Below are 26,818 nucleotides of genomic sequence, written 5' to 3' on the forward strand. Positions count from 1 at the left end.
GGAAAGAAGACTTGCCTCTGGAGGTCAAGCTGGCCACCGCTGTCTCCAGCTTTGCTTGCCCTGTGGGCCTCAGAATATTCTTTGGGACTCATTCTTAGAGGTGAGAGAGGCCTACAAACCCGGTGTCATGACTAGTAGAGGCGTTTTTCAGTGAACTGGTATCTAGTGTGGTTGTGCATCCTCTGTGAATGGGACCTGGAAAGCGCTGCCTGTGACCCACGGACTCCCTCCTGCTGGGAAGCGCCTCCCACCGTGTGCGGGGGCCCTGGGCCAGCGCTTTGTGTGTGTTCCTGCCCTGGCTCCTCAGCGGGACCCCAGCACCTCAGAAGGGGACTGTCTTTGGAGGTCCGGCCTGTAAAGAGGCAGTTCAGTTAAATGAGGCTGTCAGGGCGGGCCCTCATCCAACCCACCCAGGAAATCTGGACACACAGACACCAGGGATGCACGCACACACAGGAAAGACCATGTGAGGACATAGCGAGGAGGTGACCACCTGCAGGCAAGGAGAGAGACCTCAGGAGGAACCAAACCTGCCAGCACCTTGATCTGGGACTTTCAGCCCCCGGAACTATGAGAAAATAAATTTCTGTTTATTGGATGGATAGACCCTGTGTCTTGGGCAGCGCCATCGACTAAGAGTGCTATAGGGAAAATAGTAATTGTCGTATCAGGTGGGACAAATCAATAAATAGCCTCATGTTCCTTCAAGTCAAGCTTCAAAATTACCAACAGTGGTTGATCTTGAGAGCTTCTGAGGTTTTGGAAATGTGCACAAGAATCAGTATTGTCACTTCTGTCTTGCAGATGAAAATCCAAAGGCAAAGAAACTTAGTCACTTGCCCAAGGGGCACTTAGTTTGTGCAGGGGCTGGATTCGAACTCAGGATTCGACCCTGGGCTCCTGAACGGTGAATTTACACACCACACCGCACCCTGTCTCGATGGAGATTGCCCGGGACCGTGTCCCCGAACACCTCTGGGGCTGTAGACGCACCAGTCAGCAATGACAGTATGTTAAAATGGAACATGAGACTGTGTCTGGGACCCAGGCTCAAGTGGGGAGAGCCCCGGCCATGGCTCTAGCACTTAGCTGCTCCAGGGTGAGCCTGAGTGCTTGTCCCCCGGGAAGGACGGGGCTGAGCCAGGCTGACAGGGCTGGGGCAGGAGCTGTGGCCTCGAGTGGGCTGCCCCTCCCCTGTCCATCACCTTCAAAGGCTGCCTCTTGGCTGGTGGGGTGGGAGCAGCAGGCCACCGTGTTTGCTCTGGACAGAGCCTAGTCTGTCTTTCCAGACGGTGCAGGGACAGGCAGGGGGCTATGGCAGGGGGAGGACTGCGCCTCTTTCCCATCTTGCCTGGCAAAGGGAACACACAGCCCTCAGTTTCATTTTTTTCATTAAGTCCGACACATCTCTGCTAAAGTTGAACGCAGGGTGTACTTTGAACCTGAGCTAGAACTCGCCTTTTTGGAGCAGCTCCTTCTTGTTATTCTGTTGACTTTTTAAAAGAATAGTTGTCTCCTCAGCCACATTTTCATGATAGCAACTGTTGTTACCATCATCACCAACTTTACGATTTTTTATTCCTCTCTGTAGAAGTTAACTAGTATTACTGGCCTTGCGGTTTTACTTGTATTACTTGCATGATGTTTTAGTGCTTTCCAAAGAGCTTTTTCAACCACTGGCACCTTGATCTTAGCTATTATTATCCCTCTTTTGCATAGGTGGAAGTTCAGAGATGTCAAGTAACTTGCCCAAGGTTGCACAGCTTGTGGAGTAGCAGGATCCACTCTGCTCCTGAGTTCCGAGGCGCTGAGAGTAGCACACAGTGGCAACTTGTCACACGAACCCCTCCTCACACTCAGGTTTTAAACATATCTTCTGCAGGACAGGAGGGCACCGTCTCCATCTTATAGGCGAAGGGACCCAAACTCAGGAGCAGTGACTTCTCAAGGGTCACACGGCTCGTTCCTTCTCAGCACCCTGCCCTGTCCCAGGAGAGAGTGCTTCGGGCAAGTTGTTCAGCCACTGGGAGCCTCATGTACAAAGCAGGGAGCCAAATACGCTGTCGTAGTTTGGCAGTAGGGTCATGTTGGGAGTGCCGCCCGGGCGTATCGCTCAGCAGTCAGGACAACGCAGCCGCCTCCTACCTGGCCCTCCCTGAATGAACTCACTTCCACAACAAAGGTCAGAGGCACGTGCCGTTTAGTTCCCCCATTTTCTAGCTAAGGAAATGGAGGCACAGAGAGGTCAATACATTTGCCCGAGGTCACACAGCTTTTCCGTGGCAGCGCCAGGATTCAGACCCAGGCCATCTACCGTCATTGCCTATGCTCTGGATGTGCGGTTAAGCCAGGGCTGATCTTATTCCAAGGAGAGCAGCACGCGTGGTACAGCTCATGCCGTGGTGATCCCCAGAACGGCACACAGGCAGGTGTCGCGGGCAGGAAGGGAAATGTGAGGTGTGGGGTGTCGTTCCCTTGTTCCGCCAGGCAAAGCCCCAGCCGGGGTAGGGGCTGCTGTCTGATCCGTGGGTGCTTGCATTTGGCAGAGCCCGGCACCAGAAGCCCAGCTGGGCAAGCAGAGCTGAGGGCATCTAACACAAAGGGGTCGGGGGGGACAAATGGGAAATATGTGCGGAGGGCGTGGGCGAGGAATCTAACAGAAACATGCAGAGTGCTTGGTCGGCCGGGGGATCTAAGGGGAGAGGGGAGAGACTGTAATGCATTCATTTAAATAAAAATAATTATTTAGCACCTAGGGTACCCCATGGTGGACAGCTTTCTGCGTTTTGTTTTGAGCAGGTTTAGCGATCTGTTTTTCAGATGAGGAATGTGCCAGAGGTCACATGGGGGAGAGCCAGGATGTGACCAAAGGACTTGGGATTCCAGGTCCAAAGTTCAAGTGTGTCTTGCCCTCTGAGATCTGGAATCAGGGACGTATACTTTCTATGGCTCAGTGACCAGAGCTGTGCCCAGGTGCTGCCACATTGAGTAGGTCGTCACGGAGCTCCGAGCCTGGGTACCGTCGTGCCGGACTCGCTTCTGAGCACGTTAGGTGTGTTCACTCACGGCGTCCTCATAACTCCCTACGAGGTAGGTGCTATCGAAACAGGGACACTGAGGGCTCAGGAGGTGGTTGGTGCTCACGCAGCTTGTGATTGGTAGCACGGAGGTTGGAACCCCTCAGTTGGCCTGGGTCCTCCCGTGTTGCCATTGCCCTGCACTGTGTCTCAAAGCTAAGGATCCGGTGGAGTCGGGTGGGTGGGTGCCTCCACAGCTCTAAGGGAGACAGGGCGGGGGCACTGGGGGACATCTCTGAGTGCTCAGGCGTGTGGGTGCGTTTTGCATCCGTTGTCCTCAGATGGCTTCCTATCTATGTTTTCATCTTCATCTTGCGTTTACTGAGCATTTATTAAGCAACTACTGTCTTCCAAGTATTGCTAGAGTCTGGAGGTACAGAAGCGGGAAGCTCCAGTGTCGGCATTCAGAGTTGCTCTCTCTGCTCGTGACAAGTTCCTTAAGGCAAGGAGGCAGGAAGGGGATGTCCGCTCTGTGCCAGGCACTGCTTTGGAAGGTTGCAGACATTCTCTGTTGAGCTGCTCTGTGTCTGAGGTCCAAGGAGGCTGAGAGCAAGCCAGGTGTGCAATGCCAGGAGTGGATTAGGACTGAGGTGGCCAGCCCCTCGGGAGTCCACTCTCCTGCTTCTCTGCCAGGCCCCCAAACCAACATACGGGAGAGGCCCCAACAGAATTCTTCTTAGCGTAAACTCAGTTCCTGGGAGCAGGGAGTTGGCATTCACTTAACTGTCCCCAGTGCTCACTCGCTTGGGTGTGTCTCTACCGCTCTGATCCTCCCCAGATGCAGAAGCTGTTCTTGGAAGGGCTCTCCTGCATATGGCCGCTTTTGTCATCTGCAGCACATGCCGGATAACAGAATTACTGGAAATATCCCTGATTTCTTTCTGCTTGCCGTGCCCCTTGTTTGCCAGAAGGGATTAACACAGGCAGTCAGGTTATCAATTCTGCTTATCTGGCCTGGCCCCTGAAATTATTACTATTATTGCATTTTCCAAGCTGGAGGAGCCTGGAGCCCACTCACCCCCTCCTGATACTGAGGGGAAAACGGGGGCAAATTGAGCCCCCAAAAGATGGGCTGATTGGTCCCAGGTCACCCAGCTAGAGGGTGGCAGGCCCCAGGATTGGGCCTTGGTGGCGCTCACTTCCGTTCACCTCGTGGAGGTCTGCAGATAGGAGACACCCTTCCTGGAAAGACAACAGCTTTGGGGTGTTGCTGATAAGGCTTGACGGGTGTGCCCGGCAGGCCTAGAATAAAGGGATTACCAGGAGGAGCTAGGAATCGACCTTCCTTGAGGTGGGTTCTGCAGATAAAGATGCTTTTGAAGTTCAGTTGGTGGGAGATAGGATCTTTGTGGCAGAGCCCGTCACCCATGAGCCTTCTGGATGGATGCACCCTGATAGGGAAATCCGCAAGCTGAAGATAGGAAAAGAGAACACTTATCACTGGAGGCCTCTCTGGGGCTTGCTTTGAGTACTTCCTTCCTGTCCACCCTGTTCTGGAGTCTGTCTCCACTTTGCAGATACAATAACTGAGGCAAAGATAGTCCTTTTCTGTTTTGTTTGTTTTTTTTAAATCCTGATACGCATATCTTCTTTCAGCTTCCCGGGACGCTGCAAAATGCAGCACGTGCCTCTTGAGCATATACTGCAGGCCGGGCGTGGTGCTGCGTCCTGGGAGCACAGAAATAAGCGGGATGCTCTCTTCCCATGGAGAGGTGTAGGTCTCCAGGCAGGGGAGAGTGGGAGGAGAGATCAGGTATCACAGTAGCAGGTCTGAATGCTGTGCTGGGGACACGGGTCGCCGTAAGCATTCACAGCATCCCCCAGCGTCCCACAGCGAGGCCTTGGACGAGAAGGAAGAAGTTAGCCTGCATTAGAGGCAGGCAGGAGTGCTCTGGGTTGGAGGAGGGGAGGGGAGAGGGAAGCGGAGACCAGATCCTTGGAAGGACCATGTGGCTTTGTGCTGAGGACAGTGAAGGCTCCCAAGATTGAAGACCACAGACCGCGGAGGAGCCATATGCCCTGACGCCCGCATGCATTTCTCTTCTCAAAACCATCTAACAACATGGATTCTTTTGCAAAACTAAAAAGCGAAGAATGTTCACTCCCCTTTCCTTCATGCCCTTAGGATTCCCCTTCCAGTCCTTGTAGGACGAGTGGTGGTGATCTGTGGGTCTCTGGGGTACCCACCACCCCACCCCGGGTCTGACTCCTGGCTGCAGCAGTGGCTAATGGTATATAGCCTCTTATTTTGGTCTGTGAAATGGGTATAGTCGGAGCACGTCTGTACGTTACAGGTTTGTTGTGAGACCAGGAGACAGTGGGCATAGAACTCTGAGCAGGGTGCCGGGTACATCGAGAGCGTCTCTTCCATTTAGGAGCTCGTTGCTCCACACATTATTATCCTCATGTGCACTCCTTTGCAGTTTAATGGGTTTCTGATACCCATGTTCCTTTTTCATCTGGAGACCAGCACCTTGAGATGGGTGTAATTGACAGTGTCACTGAGTTTGTTTTAGTTCAGCTGCAACATTAAAGATCATCTAGTTTTGCTATGATCCTATTTTGTAGGCAAGAGCGCGGAGGGGCTCCGAGGGGCTAGGACATGGGTCTCCTAAATTCCCGGCTTGGGCTTTTTTTCTGTCTAATGGGGGTTCTTCTCCATTCCCAGTGAGGTGTCAGGGAAGGGGGCGGTTCTGGAAGAGGATGTACCTATGAGGTCTGACCTGGCCCGTGGCTCCTCTCTTTCCCCTATGGAATTGGGATCTCATCTGGTCCAGCAATCTCTTCCTCCTGGAGGTATCTACAGTGTCTGTCTCAAGTTCTAGGGTCTGCCCCTGCCCCAGGCTGACTCCAGCACCCTCCTCTGCTGTCTGGGTCCTGGCCTCCCCTCTGTCACTCACCGCCAGGCTTTGCGCACTGTCTGTTTTCCCCATGTGTTCCCACAGGCAGCGATGGGGCTTGTCTCCCTCCACGTCCCGACCCAGTAAGCCTCAGTAGCTGTCTGGGGGGTGGATGAAGTATTGCTTGTGTTGTCCTCGCTGCTGGAAGGCCTCCAAGGACTGCTCCTCTCACTCACCCTTTCCTGCCTTCTCTGAGGAAGACCATGGCAGAGCGCTTCCCAGAAGTAGGAGCCCAGAGGGAATTCATATCCTTAGGTAATTTTTATTTCTCCACTCAGAAGGCAGCCTTGTTTTCGAGCAGCATTTGCAAAATGAAGCCTAACTTTACATACGCCTCCTTTGAGTTCCTGGTTCAGTTAACAGATAGTCATTCAACAGACGTAATACCATGTACCTACAATGTGCCGGCACTGTTTTCTGCACTTGGGAGACATCGGGGACTGCTCTGCTGGGGGAGGAAGCTGATCAGGCAAGAAGTCCGGGTTGGGCCGGACGCAGAGGCCAGCGGGGTCAGTGGTCTGGGCACCTGGGGATCTGTCCTGGCAGTTCACTGCACTTTGCTGACCCTTACCTTGCACGTATGTCGGCTGAGCAGTGGGAGTCTCTTTCCAGTTCTGGGGTTATGGATTCTTGCTGGGACCCTTGCGAAGGGCCAGGTGGCCCGTGGGGAATGGCCGTGTCCCCACTCTTGAGGGCTCACAGGCCGAGGAGGGAGGAGGAAGCCCAGCCAGAGGCCACACAGACAAACTGCAGATGTGAGACAAGGGTGGGGGTCTGGATAGGCAGCTGGGGTGACGGAAGGGCGTGCGAAGGAGGACGCACCTAGGGCAGGTCCGAGGGGAGCGGCGTCTATGAGGAGCCTTGTTCTCCTGCCCCGTGGCGGGCCTGCTCCTCCTGTCAAAGCAGGAGGCCAGTAGTTTGCCCATCCATTCAGAAATGTTTATTGGCCATGCCTTTCCTGTGCTGGCCCCGTTCTCAGCTCAGGGGGTGCAGCAGCCCACAGCTCAAGGCACCGATGGACCAGTACCTGGTGGCAGAGGTCCTTGGGAGGCACCCTCATGTTAACGCACAGTTAGGGCTGGAAGACCGGCCAAAGAGAATTTCGTCACTAGTAAGACTGAGTGCAGTTCCAGTGTTAGGAGTTTTGCAGGGAGCGTGCGGAGAGGGTCTCTTGCTTGTTTGCATTAAATTCAATTTCGTTACTAAGAGGCCCGCTAAATTCTGGTGCATCAGGACAGCTGGCGTTTCCATCAGAAGAGAAGGATACCAATCACATCTCACAGAATACAAACTTGAGCAGCAGTTTTATTTTCGATACTACCACGTGATGGTGCCGGACCGACCTAGGCTTTGGAGTCCCTCGGTACTGAACAGCTACAGGAAGGGGCAGGGAGCGGATCTTCACTCCCAGCGTATGGACGAGGCAACTGAGGTGCTCACGGGTGACACTGGTCGCTTGGGGTTGCCGCCCAGTAAGAGGCAGAGCTGTGTGCAGTGCAGGCCTCAAGTTCGGGGCCTGTTCTTTTCTTCGTTTCTGAGCAGTGACCCACTTCTCTCTCTATGGAGAGATTTTCTGCTACGCCTTTGGGAAGCCGGGTGTAGATGGGGGCCCGGAGTGGGCTGGGTCTTCCTCCACTTCTGGGCAGCCAGAGGAAACTTCTGGAGCAGCGCGAAGCCTCGTGTGGGATGGAGGCGTCCTGTAGCCCCCGGCTGACCCGGGAGCCCCCGGCCGCATGTGGCTACCGAGCACTTGAAATGGGTCTGTGGCACCTGAGAAACAGCAGTTTTAATGTGAGTTCACTTTATTTATATTTAAATTAATGGCTCGTGTCTACCCCATGGGGCAGTGCGGGTCCGGAGTTCTGGGGGCACCTGACTTCTTTGGCTCTCAAGAGTTTTCCTGGTTCTCAGCTCCGTGCTCCTGCTGAAGGGCTGGCTGGCGATTCTGAGCCTTTCCAGGTGGAGCTCAGGGTCGTCCCTGCTTGCGGTCCCTTGCCGGGCTCTGGACTCCAGTTCAGCTAAGATGGGAGAACCATGTTTGGGCCACAGAGGGGCGCGGGACAGACTTTGTGCAAGCCACATGTGTCCTGGGTCCGACCTTACCTCTTCTAGGTTCCTAGCAAGGAGCGTCTGCTGGGGACATCAGAATGTCTCCCTCCTTTCCCTCCAGCCCCTTTACCCCCAGCAGGGGGGTCCCCACTGGGCTGTTGCCCCCAGCTCGGGAAGACTGACGGGGGGGTGGGGACCACCTGACAGCTCCCTGAGTAATGAGGGTTTGCTTCTGGAAGCTCCTGGGATGTCACCCCAGGCTGACTGTAGGTTGTGTACGTTGTACAGGAATGGGTATCCACCCGTCGTGACAAAGGGGATGGAAAACTAGACTGGGGGCCTCTTGCGGAAGATCAGGGGTGAGCTGGGCAGTGAATCCAGAAAAAGGAGGATCAAGTCCCGGGGGGCTTGGAGAAGGGGTAGAGGGAGGAGAGGACCCTAGGGTTAGTCCAATGAAGGCTGGGTGTTTGTCCCTTGGCTTGTCACCCCATCCCCCAGACCCCGGTGTGTGGCACAAAGTAAGATTGCAATACAGTATTGGTGGGAAGGAAGGTAAATGACAGATGCTAACATTGGGGCCACCCCGAGAAGGGGGGAATGTTCTTCATCTGGGGTGTGTTTGGGACAGAACCACGGGGTCTGTAGCTGCCCCTGCCCAGCCCCTAACCCAAGGCTCAGTCCAGCTGGGTCCAGAGCGTGCCCCACGGCCCTGCGGAGAATGGAGCCACTTCGGGGAAGGTTCGCTTGTATTTTCACAGCCTGCTCTGAGATCTCTCTTAAAGAAGGAGCGGTGCACCTGGTCGGTCCTTCTGCCATAAAGACAGAAAGGAAAAGTATGCCAAGTACTTCAAGACTCCTTTTAATCTCAGGGTCGTACATCTAGATAAGGAGATGAGCTCACTCATGGGGTTCTGTAACTGGCCCAAGGTCACACAGCAGGTCACTGAAAAATATTTGAGCACACACAGGCCTCATTTATGGACTGGAAAAGTCTGTCTGGTCAGTTTACCACAAAGTAACATTTACTGATGCCTGTGGTATGCTTGGGTGCTTCCTTGGGAGGGCCCTTTGGAGTTTCAAGGCCCTGGAATCCTATGACCTTGGAGGGCCAGTTCTTGCTCTTTGCTGTCCTGTTTTGTGGATGTTTGTGCCCAGCTAACGATCACGGGCAGCAGAGTGAAGGCTGAGAAATGTTTGTAGAAGGACCGCCTGGCTGATTGGACAAATACAGTGCACAGGGTCTTCCAAATGGCAGCGAGGGAGAAGTCCTGGATCTCTCAGAACCGTGTGGAGGGACCTGCCGCTCCCAGGGGTGTGTGTGCCCCCTTTTCAGTGACACCCGCCTGCCTGGCTTCTTAGGGAGCAGGATCTGGAGCTCAGCTTCCCTTCTAACAGGGACGGGTCTGAGAACCTCTGTTGTCCAGATAACCCTGGACCTGGGTGCCTCTTGAGCGCAGAGCTCTGGGTCAGTGGGGGGGTGGGGGGGTGGGGGGGTGGCCCCCTTTCAAAACTACCGTTAGGAAGAAGCCCAGGTAGGACTGATGTGAACACAGCAGCTCAGAGTTCCTGGGGATGAGGGCCAGGGTGGCAGGTGCCGCTTCCCTGGTCTCACAGACATGCAGTCCCCAGGCTCCGCCAGAGATTTGTGGTAGGGGCTCCGTGAGTCCCTGCTAACTGAAGATGCTGGGGGGTCCCAGCCGGCCTGGACACTGGCTTAGGTGAGAGCTGGCCAGTGGAGCATATCGGAGAGCTTGTGATAAGGGTGGCGGCGGGTGGGGGCGGGTAGTGGGTTGAATTGTGTACCCCAAAAAGGTGCGTTTAAGTCCTAATCCTTGGTACCTGTGAATGTGACCTTATTTGGAAGTAGGGTCTGCGCAGCTGTCATTGAGTTCAGATGAGGTCAGATCGGAGTAGGGTGGGCTCTAAATCCGATGGCTGGTTTTTTTGTCGGAGGATGGATGCACAGGAGTACATGCAGGGGACAGAGGTCACCATGTGAAGATGGGGGCAGAGATTAGGTCCCTGCATCTGCAAGCCAAGGGGTGCCAGGGACTGCCAGCCGCCAGAAGCCAGGAGAGAGGCAAGCAAGGATTCTTTCTAGGGCCTTCTGCGGGAGCAGGGCCCTGTGACCCATTCATTTTGGACTTCCAGCCTCCAGAACTGTGTGAGAATAGCATTCTGCTGTTCAAGCCACCAGGTTCGTGGTCATTTGTATGCGCGGCAGCCCTAGGAGACTAACACAGCACAGAATTCCAGCCTGTCCCGAGTGAGGGCTGCCCTGCCTCCATTTAGAGCCTAGAATTGTGAGTTTATACATGCACTTCGGTATTTGCCTCTGCCGATATGGTTTGGCGTTCTCTCCCTCATTCATTCATGATTATTGGCATTTATAATGTCTTAGGATCTGTCGTTGGCTCTGCTGCAATCTGTTCTTCCCTGTCCTCGTCATCCAAGACGCCAACCCATAGTTTGCTTCAACCAGGCTTCACTGAAGCTGGTGTCCCCCTGCTCCCACCCTGTGCCCCACCTCTGCAGGAGGTGGCCGAGGTCCACGCTGCTTAGAGAGGTTTTCACAAGTACTTGACCTGCCCGGGATTGCTTGTGAGGGCCTTAGGAATATCCGGTTTAGGGGAGTTCTTGAGAGGGCTGATTGTGTCCCCAGCCCCCTGCCCTGGGCTGTGATACAACAGGAGCCCAATAATGTCCTTTGACCAAAGGGAGGAATCAAAGAATCAGCAGCCCTTGAGCCAGACACTGTGGGACAGCATGGGAGAGCCCGTCCCCTGGAACCTGCCAGGCTCCAAGATCCAGCTCTGCCGCGTGACCTTGGGAAAGGTGGTGGCCCTTTGTGCCTCACTTTCCTTATCTGTAAAATGGGGATAAGAATAGCATTGACCCCAAAAGCTTACTGTGAGGGTTTCCGGAGTTCCTGTGGGTGACATGCGTGGAGGTTCTTGGCCACTGGTCAGTGTGATGGAAATGTGGCCTCTGGCTATTGAGGTCCCAGGAAGCATTTGTCGTGGGGACTTTGGGAACAGGGAAGGGAAGAGTAGAGTTCTGGCCTTCGAACAGTCTTGTGGAATGAGACTTGCAGACAGAGTGTGGAAGGAGGGCCCCAAGGCCCCTTCTACTCAGGCCGAGAGCCGCCGGGCTGGTCGCTTTACTGGGGAGATGCGGGGCAGCCTGCCCCTGGGAAGCCAACAGCCGGGGTGAGGGTTAACTTTCTCCCAGAAAGAGTGTCTCCCTTCAGTGGCACTTCCCACCAAGGGCAGCTCCTGCCACAGCGGTTGAGAGCCTTTCCCGGGCCTGGCACGAGCACATACCATCTCCCCCAGCAGCGCGCAGGGAAGGTCAGGCCCACTTCCCAGATGAGGGGTCCTCCCGCACTTTCCACCTGCCCCCTCCAGAGGGGGCATACTGTGTCCGTCTGCTGCCACTGTCCCGGGGACACACAGGAGTCTGCACAGGAAGGGCAGAAGACCGGGGCTGGGCAGGGGTGGCCCCAAGGACTCACGGTCGCCCGTGGCTCGTCGCTGCCCGAGTCGGTCAGGTGCTTCCCAGTGGCCTCTAGGAGGCAGGTCGCTCCAGCCGGCCTGCTCTAGAGCTTCGCAGGAAATCCCTGGGCTGAGCAGGAGGCAGGGAGTGGGGGAACCCCTCGCCATTCGCCAGTCACTCAGAGAGCGTTTGTTCCAAAAGGAGCTGTTGAACCGTGGCCTAAATAAATTAAGAAAGACTCCCGCCTCATGCTGTCATGGGCTTGGGGCTTTGGAGGAGAAATCACTGGCCGCTCTTTTCCCAGTTAGTTGTGCCCTTGCCCCGTGGCACTGCGGAATCAGCTTTACCAAACCGCTGTGCCAGGGCTGCACCCCCGGGGAACCTGATGTCATTGTGCTGGGAGGGACCAGAGCCTCTGTGCTTTCCGAAGCTCCCAGGTGACCCTCCTTGGCAGCCAGTGTGGAGCTGCCCTTGGTCGTTTGCATGGGTGCCCTCCCCGCTACACGTGGCGCACGGAGCCCTTGGAGACCAATCCATCAGACAAGGAAATGAGAGTGACGAAGCGAGCCAGCAGCTAGCGAGCACTCACTGCTGCCGGGCGCTGTGCACAGTGGACACAGAGTGGACACGGCTCTCTTCGCCCTCGCCCCACCCCTTTGAGGAAGGTTCTGAAAGATCCCCACTGGATGGAGGCAGATCTGAGGTCCCGGGGTGAGAGAAGAGACGTGGCGGTGCAGGGCTGGTCGGGTTGGCCGTCAGGACTGGAGTCACGTCACCTGTGACTCCCCAGTGCCCACCCGCCCGACTTGAGCGCCCTTGCCCGGGGCCACCGGTGGGGACAGCTGTCCGTTGAGATTGCTGTTCACACTGGAAATCCCGGTGGGGTCCTCCGCTATAGAAAATGAAAGTCCATGTGACCCCGAGCTCCACGTGTAGAAACCGGTCCAAGTTGCCTTTTTCAAAAAGACTTGGTTTGGGAAATTTGGTATTTAAATTATTTTTAGGTCTCTCATCAGAGTTTTGGTTTAGGAGGATGGGCATTTAAATCTGTACAGAGATGAGTTCCTCTACTGTTTGAGCGCCGTGGGTGTGGTAGAGAGGAGGAAAGCTGATCTCATAAAGCCGAGATGATCAGACCCTGCCGGAGGCACCATGGGGCCCGGGAGACTCCCATCGCTAATATGTAACCCCTTGGGTGTCTCCATTTTCCATTCTCTGATTAGAGATCATGTTTCTTTGCCTTGGTCCTCAGATGCCTCTGGGATTTGATCAGTTCTCATCTCCTGAATTCTGTTTCTAGTGCCTCAGAGTTCCACCCATTTCTTTCCTTCCATTATTGAAGTTTGGCCAATAAAAAATAATCATCACCTGGGCGGCTCAGTCGGTTGAGTGTCCGACTCTTGATTTTGACTTGGGTCGTGATCTCAGGGTCCTGGGATCGAGCCCCAAGTTGGGCTCTCTGCTCAGCAGGGAGTCTGCTTGTCTCCCTCTCCCTCTGCCCCTCCCCTGGCTCATACGCGTGCATGCTGTCGCTCTCTCTCAAATAAATAAATAAAAATTTCTTTAAAAAATGGAAAGGGATGAGAAAACAAAACCAGTAACCCTGCCCCCCCACCAAGCAGATTGTTTTCAGATGTGTGATATGTGTGTCCATGTATTAACTTACAATTTCATAAGGGCATAGGTGTAGGAAATACTTCGTCATGTTTTTTATCTGACATTAGATCATAGGTATTGTTCCATTTTGTTGAAGCACCTTGCGAATGATCGTTTTCAAAGCGCATGTAATGGCTTATCCAGTCGATAAGTTATATTCGAAGCCCGTTCTCTGCTGTTGAAAATTAAGGTTCCCAGGGGTTTGCTCTACTACTTTAAGGGTGTGGTGAAGAGCTCTGTGCATAGAACTCTTCCTTTCTTGGAAAATCCTTTGGACACAATCTCAGTAGAAGGATTATTGAGTCAGAAGGCACCATTTTATGGCTCTCGACCCGTATTGCCAAATTACTTTCAAATAAGGTTGTTGGTGCGGCCGCCATCGACATGTGGACTTGCTGGCCCTGCCACAGCCTCACCAACACCGCGTGTTAGTAGCTGAAAAAAATTATACTTCAACAGACGCAGAACGGTCTCTTGTTAAATTTATACTTTTTTTTTTTTTTTTAATCCTGAATGAGGCCAAATTTTTTTCATCTGCTTGTTTACCAACTCTCTTTGGGAATGCTGATTTTGGCTGGTTCTGCCAACTGCGTTACTTTCCGCGCGGATGCCTTCAAGGGGAGTCAGTTGTGATGCAGCCTTTACTTAAAACGAGCGAGCTTCAAAATCGAGCCCTTGTGTGCACGGCTAACTGGCTCACCGGCTCGTGAGGGCGAAGGCTGCGGTTGGAACAGCCTGCTCCTCGCTCACATCGTGGAGTTCCCTGTGAGATCTGGACTGGCCCTTGTAGTCTTCGTGACTCCAAACCTCACACTTGTCCCCCTAGATTTGTCTTAGGAACAAGGCATGGCTTTTCTTCAGAAAGCTTTGAGACCCAGCTCTTTCAACTATTTTGGGCTTCCTAGCTAAAAAAAAAAAAAAAAAAAAAAAAGCAAAGAAAACAAAACAAAAAAAATGAAGAAGAAAAAGAAGAAGAAAAGTCCCTGTGTGTTCGTTCCTGTTAAAGCTCTTTGGTGCTGTTTGCGTTTCTCGATAGCTTTCTCTGATTTTGTCTCACTGCTTCACCTCACCACATCCTGTGGGGTCAGGAGGCTCCTCTGGTCCTGTTTATCTGCCTGTCTGTCGTGCCCGCCCGGCTCTCCAGCTGAAACCTTCCTCCCCAGGAAGGGCTGGGGGGAGTCGGGAGAAGCCAGGATGGATTTCAAAGAGCCTTGTTGTCCCTAAGAAGAGTGAGGCTTACATCTTTGGACTTGAAGAAATGCCTACATTCAACTGAGGGGGGAGATCATTGCATGGGATGGAAATTTGAGTTTGAACTCACAGAATCTTGGGGTTAGAAGAAACCTCTCTCCCAATCCTTATCTGGAACAGGACTCCCTCTGTAGCCTTTCTGAGGTTGGCCTCACTATTGCTGGCACCTTCCCATGCTGTGCAGTCTGAGTCTCCCGTGTTGAATAACATCAACCTCGTATAGACTTACTTAATGCCCTTAAAACAGGGATTTCCAATGGGAAGGGTGTGGGGAAAAGCCACAGGACTTGAGAAAGGGCTGTTAGCATAGGACACTCCACCCGGTATGCATTCAAATCTGGCTGTGTCTTGGGGAAGCTCTCTGAGCCTCATTTCACCCATCTGTGACTTGGGGGACAATATGACTAGCTTTCGGAGTTAGAGATCACATGGAAAGCCCACCGGGGCCTGGCACTGAGGAAGCTGGGGATGAGTGGCCATTACACATGATTGGTCGGTCCTTGGATGCCAGGGTTCCCTTCCTTTGTCTGCGCTGATTCTTGGGTTGACAGTTGACCTGTGGCTTGAAATCACTTGAAATCATTTTCACTTATGAGAAGTCTTGTTCTTCTGTCCTCCCTGCCTGGGGAGAAGTCGAAGAGCCACTTGGATGGGTCTACGTTGTGTGCAGATGGGGACCATGCATGACTCTGGACAAGACAAGGTTTCTCCTCCTTAGTTCCTTACCTCTCATTCCCAACATTTATGGACTGAGTCCCCTTGAGGCCCCTGTGTTCTTTATCCTGTCCCAGCCCAGCTCTGGGGAGTGATCTGGGATAGACCGTCCCTCTTTTGAGACATGGAGGGGGATCTCTCTCTCTGCCTAGAATTTCATTCTCCACTTGCTTCTTCTTTTGCTCTTTTCACCAGACTGTGAGAGTAGGGGCTATGGACTTGCTTTTGCGGCACCAAGACACTGGGGCCCCTTGAGCAGTTGACCTTGGAGTACGCATCCAGTGACCCCCACCTTTGAACTAACTACCTGAGAGTCAGGGTCTCCAGCTGCACCCTTTCTTCGACGCCGCTGATGTGCTGTGTGAGTTCAGATGAGCCCCTTGGTTCATGAAGCAAGAGGATGCTTTCTCAAAGCCCTCAAACCCCTTTTGCAACTGAAATCTATGTGTTTGGGTTAAATCGGGCTATGGCCCCCCTGCTGTCCCCTCCCCAAGTCCATCAAGCTCCCTGGAGGGACCCCACAGGAGACTCTGGAACCCCTCTCAGGATTTGTCGAGTGTTGTTGGAAGGGGTAGCTTGTAATGGTTCCTAGACAGGCCTGTGACCTGTGATCTGTTAACCTAGCGTCCACTTTCAAGCACCCCCTGTGTGTCTGTTGGTGCATTGCATAGGCGTGGTTCAGTTCTGAAGGCTCCCCGCTAGTTTCTACCACAGATAAGGCCCAGTGGCTCAGGGAGGTGGGCTCTGCCTAGGCCAGGTCGTGCAGGAAGGAAGTGGTTGGAGCCTCACCTCCAGCCCAGGTTGCTCGGCAGCAAAGCCCGTCTGCTTCAGCGGTGAGCTTTACTGCCTCCCTGTGACTTTCCCCTTCAACCTGACACCTGGCTGGCACTGAGTTGTCACCCCTGCCTGCCACCTCTGATGGCCTCGGCATTTTTAGCCTTTTAGATGCCCCCAGCTCAGGGACGAGTGGTAATGGGCCAAAGCCATCTGCGTTTTCTGGAATACACTGTGCTGCTTCGCAAATAGTCTGTTACGTCCCTTGTTTCACAATTTCCCCAGGTAAACGGTCTCCCTTCCCTTTGTCCTCTTCCCTGACTCTTGTTTGCACAGACACCAGCCTCCTAGTTATTCCCCTTTCCCTCAGCACTGCTGTCTCCCGGGGATCGCACTCAGATATGAGGACTTTCGGTGGGTTGGGTGGGGGCCTGATGAGGATGGTCCCAGGGTCCGTACAGTTCTGAGGGGGACTGAGGCTGGGGTCTGGGGTTCTCCAGTGTTGATTTTGCCCCCGAAGCTGCCTTCTGAGAATGGAGGCTCTGGGCACCCCAAGTCCCTGTCTGCCCCAGGAGCACGGCAGACTAGGGGTTCGAGTCATCTGCCAACAACCTGAGGGACGGATGATTTAAGAAATCACTTAGCGCCTCTCTTCCTCAACCTCTGTGGCTTCCTATATCTGTAGGTTTAAGTCTCTAAACCACAGTACCGTTTTCAAGCCCCTCCACCGGCTTCTGCCCCCTCCAGTGATGAGACCATCAGAGCCCGCGTTCATACTGATGGATGTTATGGTTGTAGAAGTCTCTCCCCCACTCTCCATCGCTGGGCAGTCACGGCGACCCCGTTGAAGAGGGTGTTGTTTTTTTATTCAGTGTCTGATGAGCAGCATTGCAACTCAGTTTGCTAATGCTAACGTCTCATTTCTCTTACTTCATGTGCCCTCCTGTCTTCTCTCACTGCCAGGCTGCTCATCACAGGTCAGCACCTCCAGGAAGGTCTCCATGAATGGCGTAGTTGTCATCTTCATCATTAATGCTTCTTGAGAACTGTGATACACACTTTACGTGAATTACATGATTTAGACAAAGTCATCCTTACCTTCCATTTGTTGTTTAGCTGCTCTAGGTGTGACTTCCTTGCTCAACAAGCTCTGTCTGTCCATCCATCGATTTATCCATCCGGTCATCATCTCACCATTCAATAGACATTTTACCAAGCTCCTTTCCTGCATTGGGTGCCGAGGGGGAGAAGGACCAAGAAAACGAGTCTCTACCTGAAGGATCTGGGACTCAGCTACACGTTCCAACCACTACAGGTGTTCACTCCCAGATAGCTCATTCGCTGCTTGTAGCCCTGAGCCCAGCCTTTAGCATCCTGGCCAGTAGGGCGCTCCAAGGAAGCAGCTCCCATTTGCTGAATGGGCTCTTAGCTTGTCCCACTCCTGGAGGCTTCGTCCTGGTGCCATAGGTCCTGAGCATCTATCATAAGAATCTTCTTGATGCAGCTTGGGTTCCCTGGAAAGCAGATGCTGAGCTGGAGATTAGTAAGCCCGATGTTTATTACGGCATGCCTTTGGGAACAACGGCTATGTAACCGAGGGGGAAGAGTTCAAGATTGGGCAGTGGGAGAAATCAGGCTGTTCCAGTGTCCCAACAAAGGCTTCAGCCAACGCCTTGGGAGCCCCAGAGCTGGAATGGCTCTTTGGAACGGTCCAGAATTGAGATAAGGGGTTGACCAGTCATTGTATGTGGGCCCTGTTAGAAGGATACACAACCTTGAGCAAGGTCATTGTCCTCAGCCAAGGCAGTCTCCAAAGAGGGCTGACAGCTGGAGGTCATCTTCTGCCAGCACTGTTAGCAGCTGCTTTGGGTGACGGCTGCGTGGGTAAACATCCGCTTTGTTCACCATTTCATCCTCAGTACATCACACACAACAGGCACCTAGTATTTTGGGGGATAGAATGACGTAAGCTTTATGGAAGCTGTGGGATTAATTCATTCAGCAAGGATTTACTATTTTGGCAACGATCTTTGGACCTCCTGCACGTCAGGCACCATATGGAGTTTATAATCGGGGCTTGGGGTGGGTGGTGCTTCAACACTGGCTTCCTGGAAGAGGTAATCTTCACGCTGGGGGTGTGACTTCCTGGATGGTGGGCCCTGGGTCAGCGTTACGCCCAGTGTTTCCTTGGCCCCCTAAGGAATATAGACTTACTAAGATGGAGCATGAATGGGTAAGGGGTGTTTTATTCAGGGAGGGGACTCTCCGTCCAGCCCACCTGTCAGCCCACCTGTCAGTGCACCTGTCAGCCATGGGAAATTCCCTGCTTCACTTTGGCTCGCTGACGTTTGAGCTCCCAGCAGCATGGAACTTCCCCAGGGGTCCCATTGGCCCAGGACTTACATCATTTGAGCAATTGGAGAATGGAGGGACCACTCTTTTGAGTTGAGTGGAGAAATGTGTTTTCTCCTCTGAGTCACCAAAAACTACAGCTCAGGGTATAAGCAACCTCGTAGTCTTGTGTTTTTTTTTTTTTTTTTTCTGTATGTAAATGAACTGTCACTATGTTCAGGAAGTACAGACTGAGCAGGGAGGATGAGATGGAATCAGTGAATTTTAGATCTGAAAGAGACCTCAAGGTTGCTTGGCTCAACCCCCTTCCTCTGTGAGAGGCCTGGAGTTGGGGAAGGGACATGTCAAGGTCACGGGCAGAGGGACTGGCAAGGTCACCGGGCAGACGTGGACTTGGGCAGAGGGGTCGGCGTTTGGCACCCTGCAGGTCACCATTTCCTCCCAACCCACTCACCGCCCCACAGGGGGCACGGCCTTGCGTGTGCTGGGTTGTTTTTATCTGCACATGGCAGTCACCTGATGATCTGAGAGGCTTTTACCGAAAGCAATGCCTTTGATGTTCTGGGTGACAAGACCTGAGTGCACTGGCAGGAAGGGAGGTTTTTGGGGTTGGAGAAATGAAAACTATTTACCTTTGGGGTTGATTTAATAAGTCGACACCTCTGGCGTGGGAGGAGAGGTCTCGGGAGGGTGTTTGTGAAGGAAAGTTGAATGTAAGTGTGCATCCACAGAGGAGGGTCTGAGGTGGAATGCTTCCATGGTTCAGGGGAAGCCTCCTGGTAAGCCTGCCCCTGCAGAAACCTTCCTCCTTACCCCCTCCCCGCCGCCACCACACCCTCCGGTTCCAGGGGACAATGTGTGCGCACTTGACATTTTCCCAGCTCCGGTCACCTCCAGTCCTCACATGAGGCCGGGCTGCCCAATGCCGTGTGTCCCACGTGTGCAGCCTGCAGTCTCCGACTCCCCATCCTTCCTCCCGGGGACAGCCGTGGGTCCTCACTCTCCCTCTGCGGGGAAGTGGAGGGGCTAAGAGCCCAATTCCTGGAGCGAGACGTCTGGGTCCTCCGCGGAGAGCGCGGGCCCCCTGCCTCGCTGTTTTGTGCCCCCTGGTTTTTTTGAGCTGTAAGCAGGCAAGGGGAAGGTGTGAGTCACGCCCACCCCCTGGGGTGCCGTAGGGGCAGGAGCACCGCAGGGGTCCTGGCTTGCGCTGCAGTTGGACAAGTGTGCTCGGGTTATGTTAGGTGGCTTAACCACGTCGCCTTAACAGCATCTCTGGGTGTCAGGCCCTCTGGGCTGGTCTCATTAGCCAGCAGATCTACTCCCCTCAAGTATAATGCAGCTGCTTCACCTGGGCCTTGAAGCATGACTGTCCCTGGCCTCTGACAGCAGGAGGGGGTGTGCTGAGTGACCGCCACCCTCAGGATTCCCGGTGTGCCGTAGGGCATGGCTCCTACTTCATCCTCAGAGCAGGCTCACACAGTAACTGGGTCCATTTCTTTTTCCTCCCTTGTATTAAAAAACCGAACCAAACCAAAACCTTCTTGAATAAGTAAGTCATTCACAAGATAAAACTGAGAAGGAATAAAAAGGTTTTCAATGAAGACCCATACCCACCCATGTCCCCGGGCCCCTGTGTTTCCTCCCCAATGACACCGATGGCCCCAGTCTGTTGGGTTTCTCCCAGAGATCGTGTGTGCTTTGTTGGACTCCTTGTAAAAGAAGATGTACGCCCATGAGTGTATCTGCAAGCCAGTGCTGAGCACCTACTGGGTATAGTGCTGGGGCTAGGGTCTCGGTCCCCTGCAGCTTCCTGCTGCAGTGAGGTCCCGCGTTGCCAGGCAAGAGGCCTCGGCTGCAGGGGGAGACTGGTCTTGGTGCTGGGTGGTGCTTTGGCCCGTGGGGCCTGTCTCCCTCTGCCTGTGGAAATCCTGTGGAGGCAGCCTGGGCTCAAATCCCAGCTCCCCCAATGCTCCAGATTAAACCCCACGGGAGCCTGCTTCCAATCTCATTTTCCGGCAGCACGAGACGGGAATAACAATAGCATTTGCCTCAAGGGGTCTGGGGAGGATCAGGGTGCAGAAAGCTCTTGTAAGACCGCCTGGCACCTAGTGAACAGCCGCCTCGACTGCCCCTCCTCCCCCCCGACTGCTTGCTGATGGCTCATATGTGGCCGCCAAGCTGGGCCCTGGGGCATAGTCATAGAGGAGGCGTCCATTTGTCTTTCTTTTTCTTGGCAGGAGGGGGTGGTGGTGCAAATTGAATTTCAGTTTTATCCTTTGTGGTTTTCTGCACAATCCGTCATAACATTTGTACAGCAGGTGACCCGACTTTTGTGGGAAAAGCCTGTGCTCCAGCCCCATGGACGGCTGAGGCCAGCCCTCAGGTGTGTTTCTCCTGTTCCGTGCCTGGGCCCTCGGTCATCTTTCATCTGGGCATGACTTCAGACTGCCAGAAAACATTACAAGGGCGATGCAAAGATCTAGCGCACACTCAGAATCACCAACTCTTGGTTCAGTCTCACCCCGACCCCTTCACACACACACACACACACACACACACACACACACACACACAGTTTTTTTGAACCATCTGCGAATAAGTTGTAGACATGCCCTTTTATCCCGAAGTATTCGGCGTGTGTTTCCTAACAGCAAGGACGTTCTCTTATATAAACACCACGTAATGATCCAACTCGGGAAATTCAGCTCGGCTGCAATTGTATTATCTCCTCCACAGGCCACACACAATTTCATCGGTTGTCCCAATAATGTCCTGTGGGACTATTTCCCCCTGATTCTACATCACCCCTGCATTTAGTGGCCATGTTTCCTTAGCCTCCCTTTATCTTGGAACGTTTCCTTGGCTGTTCTTGACCTTGATGTGTTTAAAGAGTCCAGGCCAGTTTTGCTTTGTAGAATGTCCTTCAGTTTGGGTTGGGGCCCTCATTCCTGAAGGTTCACACCGTACTGCTTGCTTTCCTTCATGCTCTGTAATCCTTGGTGGTCCCGCATGGCTTGTAATTGAGCAAACTAAGGTATAGGGAGGTCAAGTGAATGGAATGGTCCATGGTTCTGTTCCTAGCTGCTTGCAGAGCTGGGATTCAAACCCAAGACTGATCTGCCTGCCCAGCAACACAAACAGTGACAGCATGTAGACCCTGAGAATAACCCAGTGTGAATCAAACACTTACTCTGAGCTGGGCATCGTACTTAGCGCTCTGCACACCCTGCATGCATCCTTGTCCCAGTCCAGAAAGGTAACTGCTCTTAGGAGCCCTGATTTACACATGATGATCAGAGAGAGTAAGTAGACTGCCCAGGGTGCACAGCAGTTAGCTGGTAGGGACTAGCTCTGACCCCAGCGGCCTGTGTCCTGAGCCCACTTGTTGCCTCACCATCAGCCCTGCTGGATCTCATAGCATCGGGGGCGGTACTGATCATACTTCTGTGATGTCACCTGGGATCACTGCTGGGCCCAGTGCTGAGCCAGGCTGGAGGCTTCCACCCGCTTTGCTGACCTTGCAGGAGAGGCACAGATGTACCTGTGTTTATGTCCTTCCCCCAGGCCTTCTCCAGAGGGAGCAAACACATCCCAGGGCTGGGGCCTGCTCTCGGGGCCTTCCTGGGGAAAGCTGTCCTGTCCTCCGCTCCTACAGGTGCCATAGTCCACCTCCACGGTCTATTTGCAGCAAATGGATGGTGATTTGATGATTTCCAGGTCAGGAATCCCCATGTAGTCACTCATTTCACGGCCAGCTCTCTCTCCTGCCAAGTGGCCCAGGGCTGCCCCCCCGCCCCCCCGGAGGTGGCTGGTCCTGGCTGCCATCGGTGTGCCCAGTTGGCCCCACTGCCCAGGCTGCATCCAGGTGGCATTCAAGGCCAACTACCCCGATGATGCGGTGGCTGCTCCCAGCGGAGCTGCTGATTAATTATTCAGTGCTGTATGTCACACTCCATGCCCCTCACCTTCCCTTTGGAGACAGGAAGGGGACAGCCCTGCCTTCGGGTTGTGTAGAGGACACTTGAGGACAGGACACACTTGGAATTCCACTAGCAGAGCAATGGGGGTCCCTGAGCATACTGGCAGAGGGCCCGTCTCTGGGCCCTAGTCTGCCTCTCACCTCCGGGGGACCTTGGGGTCCTGGTCTGCCTGTCCCAGGCCCTCCGGTCCCTTATTCATCTGAATACAGCATTGGGCCCCAGCGGTGATCCCAAGCCACATCAGGGAAGCACTGTCAGCATCCTGAGAAAGCCTGCGGCCCCCTGGTTCAGATGCAGGGTATCTCCGTCCACTGCAGAGCAGGTGAATGTCCCGTCCTTGGGACCGAGTGTCAGGCAGGAGGTTCTGGGAGTAGCAGCTACCTCCCCCTTCAGGCCCAGGCTCCGGACACCTGCTACGTGTTGGGCCTCCCTCTGCATCCCAGCTCCCTCCTCTGCTGGGGTTGATGGATTCCTGAGAAGTGGCCAAGAGAGTCCTGTCACCCTGTGCTAGGCCAGTCTCCTTTATCCCTGGCTCGTCTCTGTGGGTGGGAAGTGACCGGACTGCCTGCCTGGCTTGGTGCATTGAGGCAGGGCTGTGACCTTCCCACTCTGACCTCCCTGGCCGGCCCAGGACTCCTCCCTGCATTGCTCTGGCAGTGAGCACCTGGCTGGACTGGCTCCTGGGAGAAACTTGGAAGTTTTAGCTCCTCATTTTCCATGGAACATTGCTCCATGTGTGTGTGGTTTAAAACATTAATTAAAAACATTAATCAATTTGGCTGCCTTGGGAAGAGGTTCTTTTTCTGCAGGAGCTGATGTTGTGTGTTATTGCTGCCCCCCTTTCAAGGAAGAGGGAGTGAGCTTGCAGACCAGCGATTCAGCTGCATATTCCTCCTTAGTCCCTCTGAGCTTTTGTGTCCACGTCTGTAAAATGGGGATGAGGTTTATGCAGCGACCTGACCTCCTGGGGTCACTGTGGGTGCTCAGTATGGTCCCGTGAGGATATTCCTCAGCAAAGTGTCCTGTGCAGACGGTGCTCGTCAGTGGCGCTGTTAATTTGATTCAGTATGGTGCTCTAGTACCTTAGTGTTTGCAGAGCACCTCTTGTGTGCTCTGTCTTGTCTAATGCTGGTGGCACAGCTGGGAGATGGGTGAGTGTTGTCCACTGCACGGATTCTGACAGGCGTCGCTTGTTCCCTTGGCCCGGAGTGCCAAGCCCCTACGCTCGATAAGTCACCGTGCTGATATGAAGAGGGGAGGCCTTTTCCAAACCCTTACTGGGAAGAGACTAAGAAGTTAAGGCCCGAGTGTTTGCTTAAGTGGCATTACTGGGAGCTGACATTTCTCAGTGTCCACAACATGCCAGGCCCAGTGCTGAGCTCTGTGAAGATTCTCACTTAACACTAAGAACAAACCTCTAAGATGAGATACTAAGGTTTGGAGGGTTTGCTCAGGCTCCTAAAAAGACTCGTGTAGACCTGGAATGCCGATCCAGGCGGTCTAACAACCAGGGAGCTGGGCTGCTGCCTTTTCCAGGCAGAAAGGCGAATTCATTTTTGACAGTAAAGCAAAAAAGTGCCTTTAAAAATGCCTGAGAAGTGTGGGAGGCTGCCCACGGCTGGAGCATAGATGTGCCGAGGAGGGCAGCCTTCTGAGCGCGTTGCTAGTCAGGGGACTTCCCTGAGTGAGCCTCTTCTGCTGGGAACTGGGACAGGGCACGGGGGTGAGACTGGCGCCCGGTGGGAGGAGACAGGCCCTCCCCAGCTTGCAGAGCTGCTCTGGGTCTGTCCATGATACCGACACGTCCAAGTGAGGCATGTGACAACCAGGGGGCCTCAGAGAAGCTAACTGTGACCACATTTTTCCTGGAGGAGGGTGAAGGAATCGGTGGGGTAGGCAGGGCACCTGGCCTCTGCTCTCGGCAGGGTGAGGGTCTTTCTCTAGCTGTTCCTACACTTTAGGGCAAATTTCCCTTCAGAACTTGTCAGTCTTACTGATGCTGAGGCCATGTTCACTGAACTCCATCTTCTTGATGATCTGGTGGCTAAGATGCTGGGGATTTTGAGGGGGTGCAGGAGGGAGGTCTGGAACAGGGGAGAATCACCCCATTGTAAATGTAACTGTGTGGCTTTTTTTTTTTTTTTAAAGATTTTATTTATCCATTTGACAGAGAGCACATGCATGCGTGCACGAGCCGGGGGGTGGGAGGGGCAGAGGCAGAGGGAGAAGCAGACTCCCCACTGAGCAGGGAACCCCTGGGATCATGACCTGAGCCGAAGGCAGACACTTAATCAACTGAGCCACCCAGGCACCCCAATAGTGTGGTTTTTGGTCGTGCTATGCCGCCCCTTGAAGGAGAAAAGTTGGTGTCTGCACCCACCCGGCTGAGCATTCGGCTCTGCTCTAGGTGTCTTAGGAGGTCCTTCCAGAGCTGGTAAGACAAGCAGCAGCCTCCTTGCCCCATTCTCCCCCCCCCCCTTTGGCCACCTCATGTAGCCATCTTGATGATCAGTTAGGATAAGAACCCTGGTGAAGCGACATTTTTTGTTCCCTGAGTAATACATGATGTCTGCTGGTCACATGTTACCAGATGACAGTGTGCAGCTCAGATAAATCTCACAACCTAGTGAATGTGACACCGCTTCCATGGCTCATAGTATCCCCACCGTCTGTGGAATGGGTTGGACATCCAGGGACAGGACATTCTCAGAGTGACGTTACTAGGTATGTCTCTCCTTTCCCTCTACCTAGAGTTCCTGGACTCAGGTGCACGAAAAAGCTTTAGTGCGGATGGAAAACGAGATCGATGGGCAGGGGTTTGGGAGGCAGGAAGACCTGGCTCTCTTTCTGGCCTGGCCTCTCATGTGACCTCTGAAATACAGAGCCATCAAAACTGGTCTCGTAGGAATAAATGGCTTAACATAGGGCTTGGCACATAATAGTTGCTCAGTAAATGTCTGCTCTTCTGAAGCTTCTCCTTTAGCGTCTAGTAAGTGTGCACTTTGTGTTTTTCAAATGAATGGAACCTCTCAACAAATCTGTTTAGAGTTAGCATTGATACTAATACTTCTCTGTCCTTTTCTTGCCTATTTACAGAATCCTGTCACACCTCGGATTTTGGTGCTGTAAGTCTGAAAAACAGACATATCCATTTGGTACTGTAGAGGGACTGTCCTTCTCTGAACTAAAGCTGGGCCATTTGGGGATTTGGAGAATAAAGGTAAGAGATTTCTCCTCTTGAGCTTTATGAAGCAAAAAATTGCCTTTGGAATCGGTGATCTCCTGCAACGCAAGTTGGGTTGTGGTTCTTGACTTCTTGGCCTGGCTTCCTGTGCTGGTTTGAGAAGCTGGCTTCCCGTAACCTCACCCTGACACCTGGGACCTGGTTCTCAGCATTCGGTGGCCTTACTGTTGTGCTTTGGGAGCTCTCCCTCTGTGCCTAGCCGAGGATGGAGCCCACCACCTCCTAGGTGGATACCCCATGCCTTTCCTCCTGGCAGAGGGTGGCGGATACTCCAGCTGTCCTGTTGAGTCATGTGGGGACTGCACTGGGGGAGGATGAGAAGGTGCATTGGGAGCAAAACACCTCTTGGGGCATGTAGAACGGAATCCCTGTCTCTCTCCCGCCCCCTTGCATTGCACGCTCAGTCCCACAAGTCAGAAGCTGTCTGGGGTAAAGGAAGAGGTGAAAACCCGGGGTTTCAGGCAGACCTGGGTTTTCCTGGCTTTGCCACCTGCCTCACCCTGGGCGGATCACTCAGCTGTTCCAAGCCTCGGTTTCCTGATCTGTAAGATAGGGATCATATTAGCTCTTGCCTCGAGAGGATGTCGTGAGTATTGAATAAGATAGTGGAGATGGTTTATCATGCTGCCTGGCATGGAGGAGGAAATGCTCCAAAACAGGAGGGTATTTTTTTTTTTTAAGATTTATTTATTTGAGACAGAGAGGGAGAGTGCGCACAAGCGGGAGGGGTGGAGGCAGAGAGAGTGAGAATCTCAAGCAGATTCTATGCTGAGCGCAGAGCCCAATGTGGGGCTCGATCTCACGACCCTGAGATCAGGACCTAAGTTGAAACCAACAGTCCCAGCACTTAACCAACTGCACCGCCCAGAGACCCCAGGGTTTTTTTTTTTTTTAACTCATTAACTACACCATGTACAGTTCCTTCCACACAGCAGGCTCTTTCCAAGTCCTTGGTCTGCTCTTCTCTCTGTGTTTCAGCTCCCGCCAGGTCTGTCTGGGAAATGGCTTGTGCATGGTGCACAGACCTCCCTTCCCTGAGCAGAGTGCCTGACTTCCTCCCGCAGGCTGCAGCCAGCGATCTAGGGCATGCCTCCCTCAGACCCTGTTATGTCTCTCCCCCACCCACGCCCATGCCCCCAGTTGCTCGTGACCTTGTTTAGAGCAAAGGACTGTCTTCTACGTCCTGACACCCCACCCGACACCCACCTGACACTACTGTGGATATTGCAAGAGCAGAGGAATGAATAATTAAAAAGGAGGAAGCAGAAAATAAGAGAGAGAGAGAGAGAGAGACCCAATAAGAAGAAAGTTCTTAAAGACTTAGAG

General features: G+C 53.5%; 1 protein-coding gene across 3 annotated transcripts in view; it reads left to right on the forward strand.

Annotated features, from left to right (window-relative positions):
- LOC116639315 overlaps positions 1 to 26,818 on the forward strand; it is a 340,505-nt gene that overhangs the window by 117,579 nt on the left and 196,108 nt on the right. For all 3 annotated transcript variants that reach the window (XR_004300812.1, XR_004300813.1, XM_032415491.1), the window contains one exon: positions 25,345 to 25,468. Coding sequence is in view for 1 of the 3 variants with exons in the window: in XM_032415491.1 (XP_032271382.1) it covers positions 25,345 to 25,468 (124 nt within the window). In the remaining 2 variants the exon portion in view is untranslated. The remainder of the gene's footprint in view (positions 1 to 25,344; positions 25,469 to 26,818) is intronic.

The sequence above is a fragment of the Phoca vitulina genome, unplaced genomic scaffold, assembly GCF_004348235.1.
Source record: "Phoca vitulina isolate PV1807 unplaced genomic scaffold, GSC_HSeal_1.0 scaffold18, whole genome shotgun sequence".
In the NCBI taxonomy this organism is placed as follows: domain Eukaryota; kingdom Metazoa; phylum Chordata; class Mammalia; order Carnivora; family Phocidae; genus Phoca; species Phoca vitulina.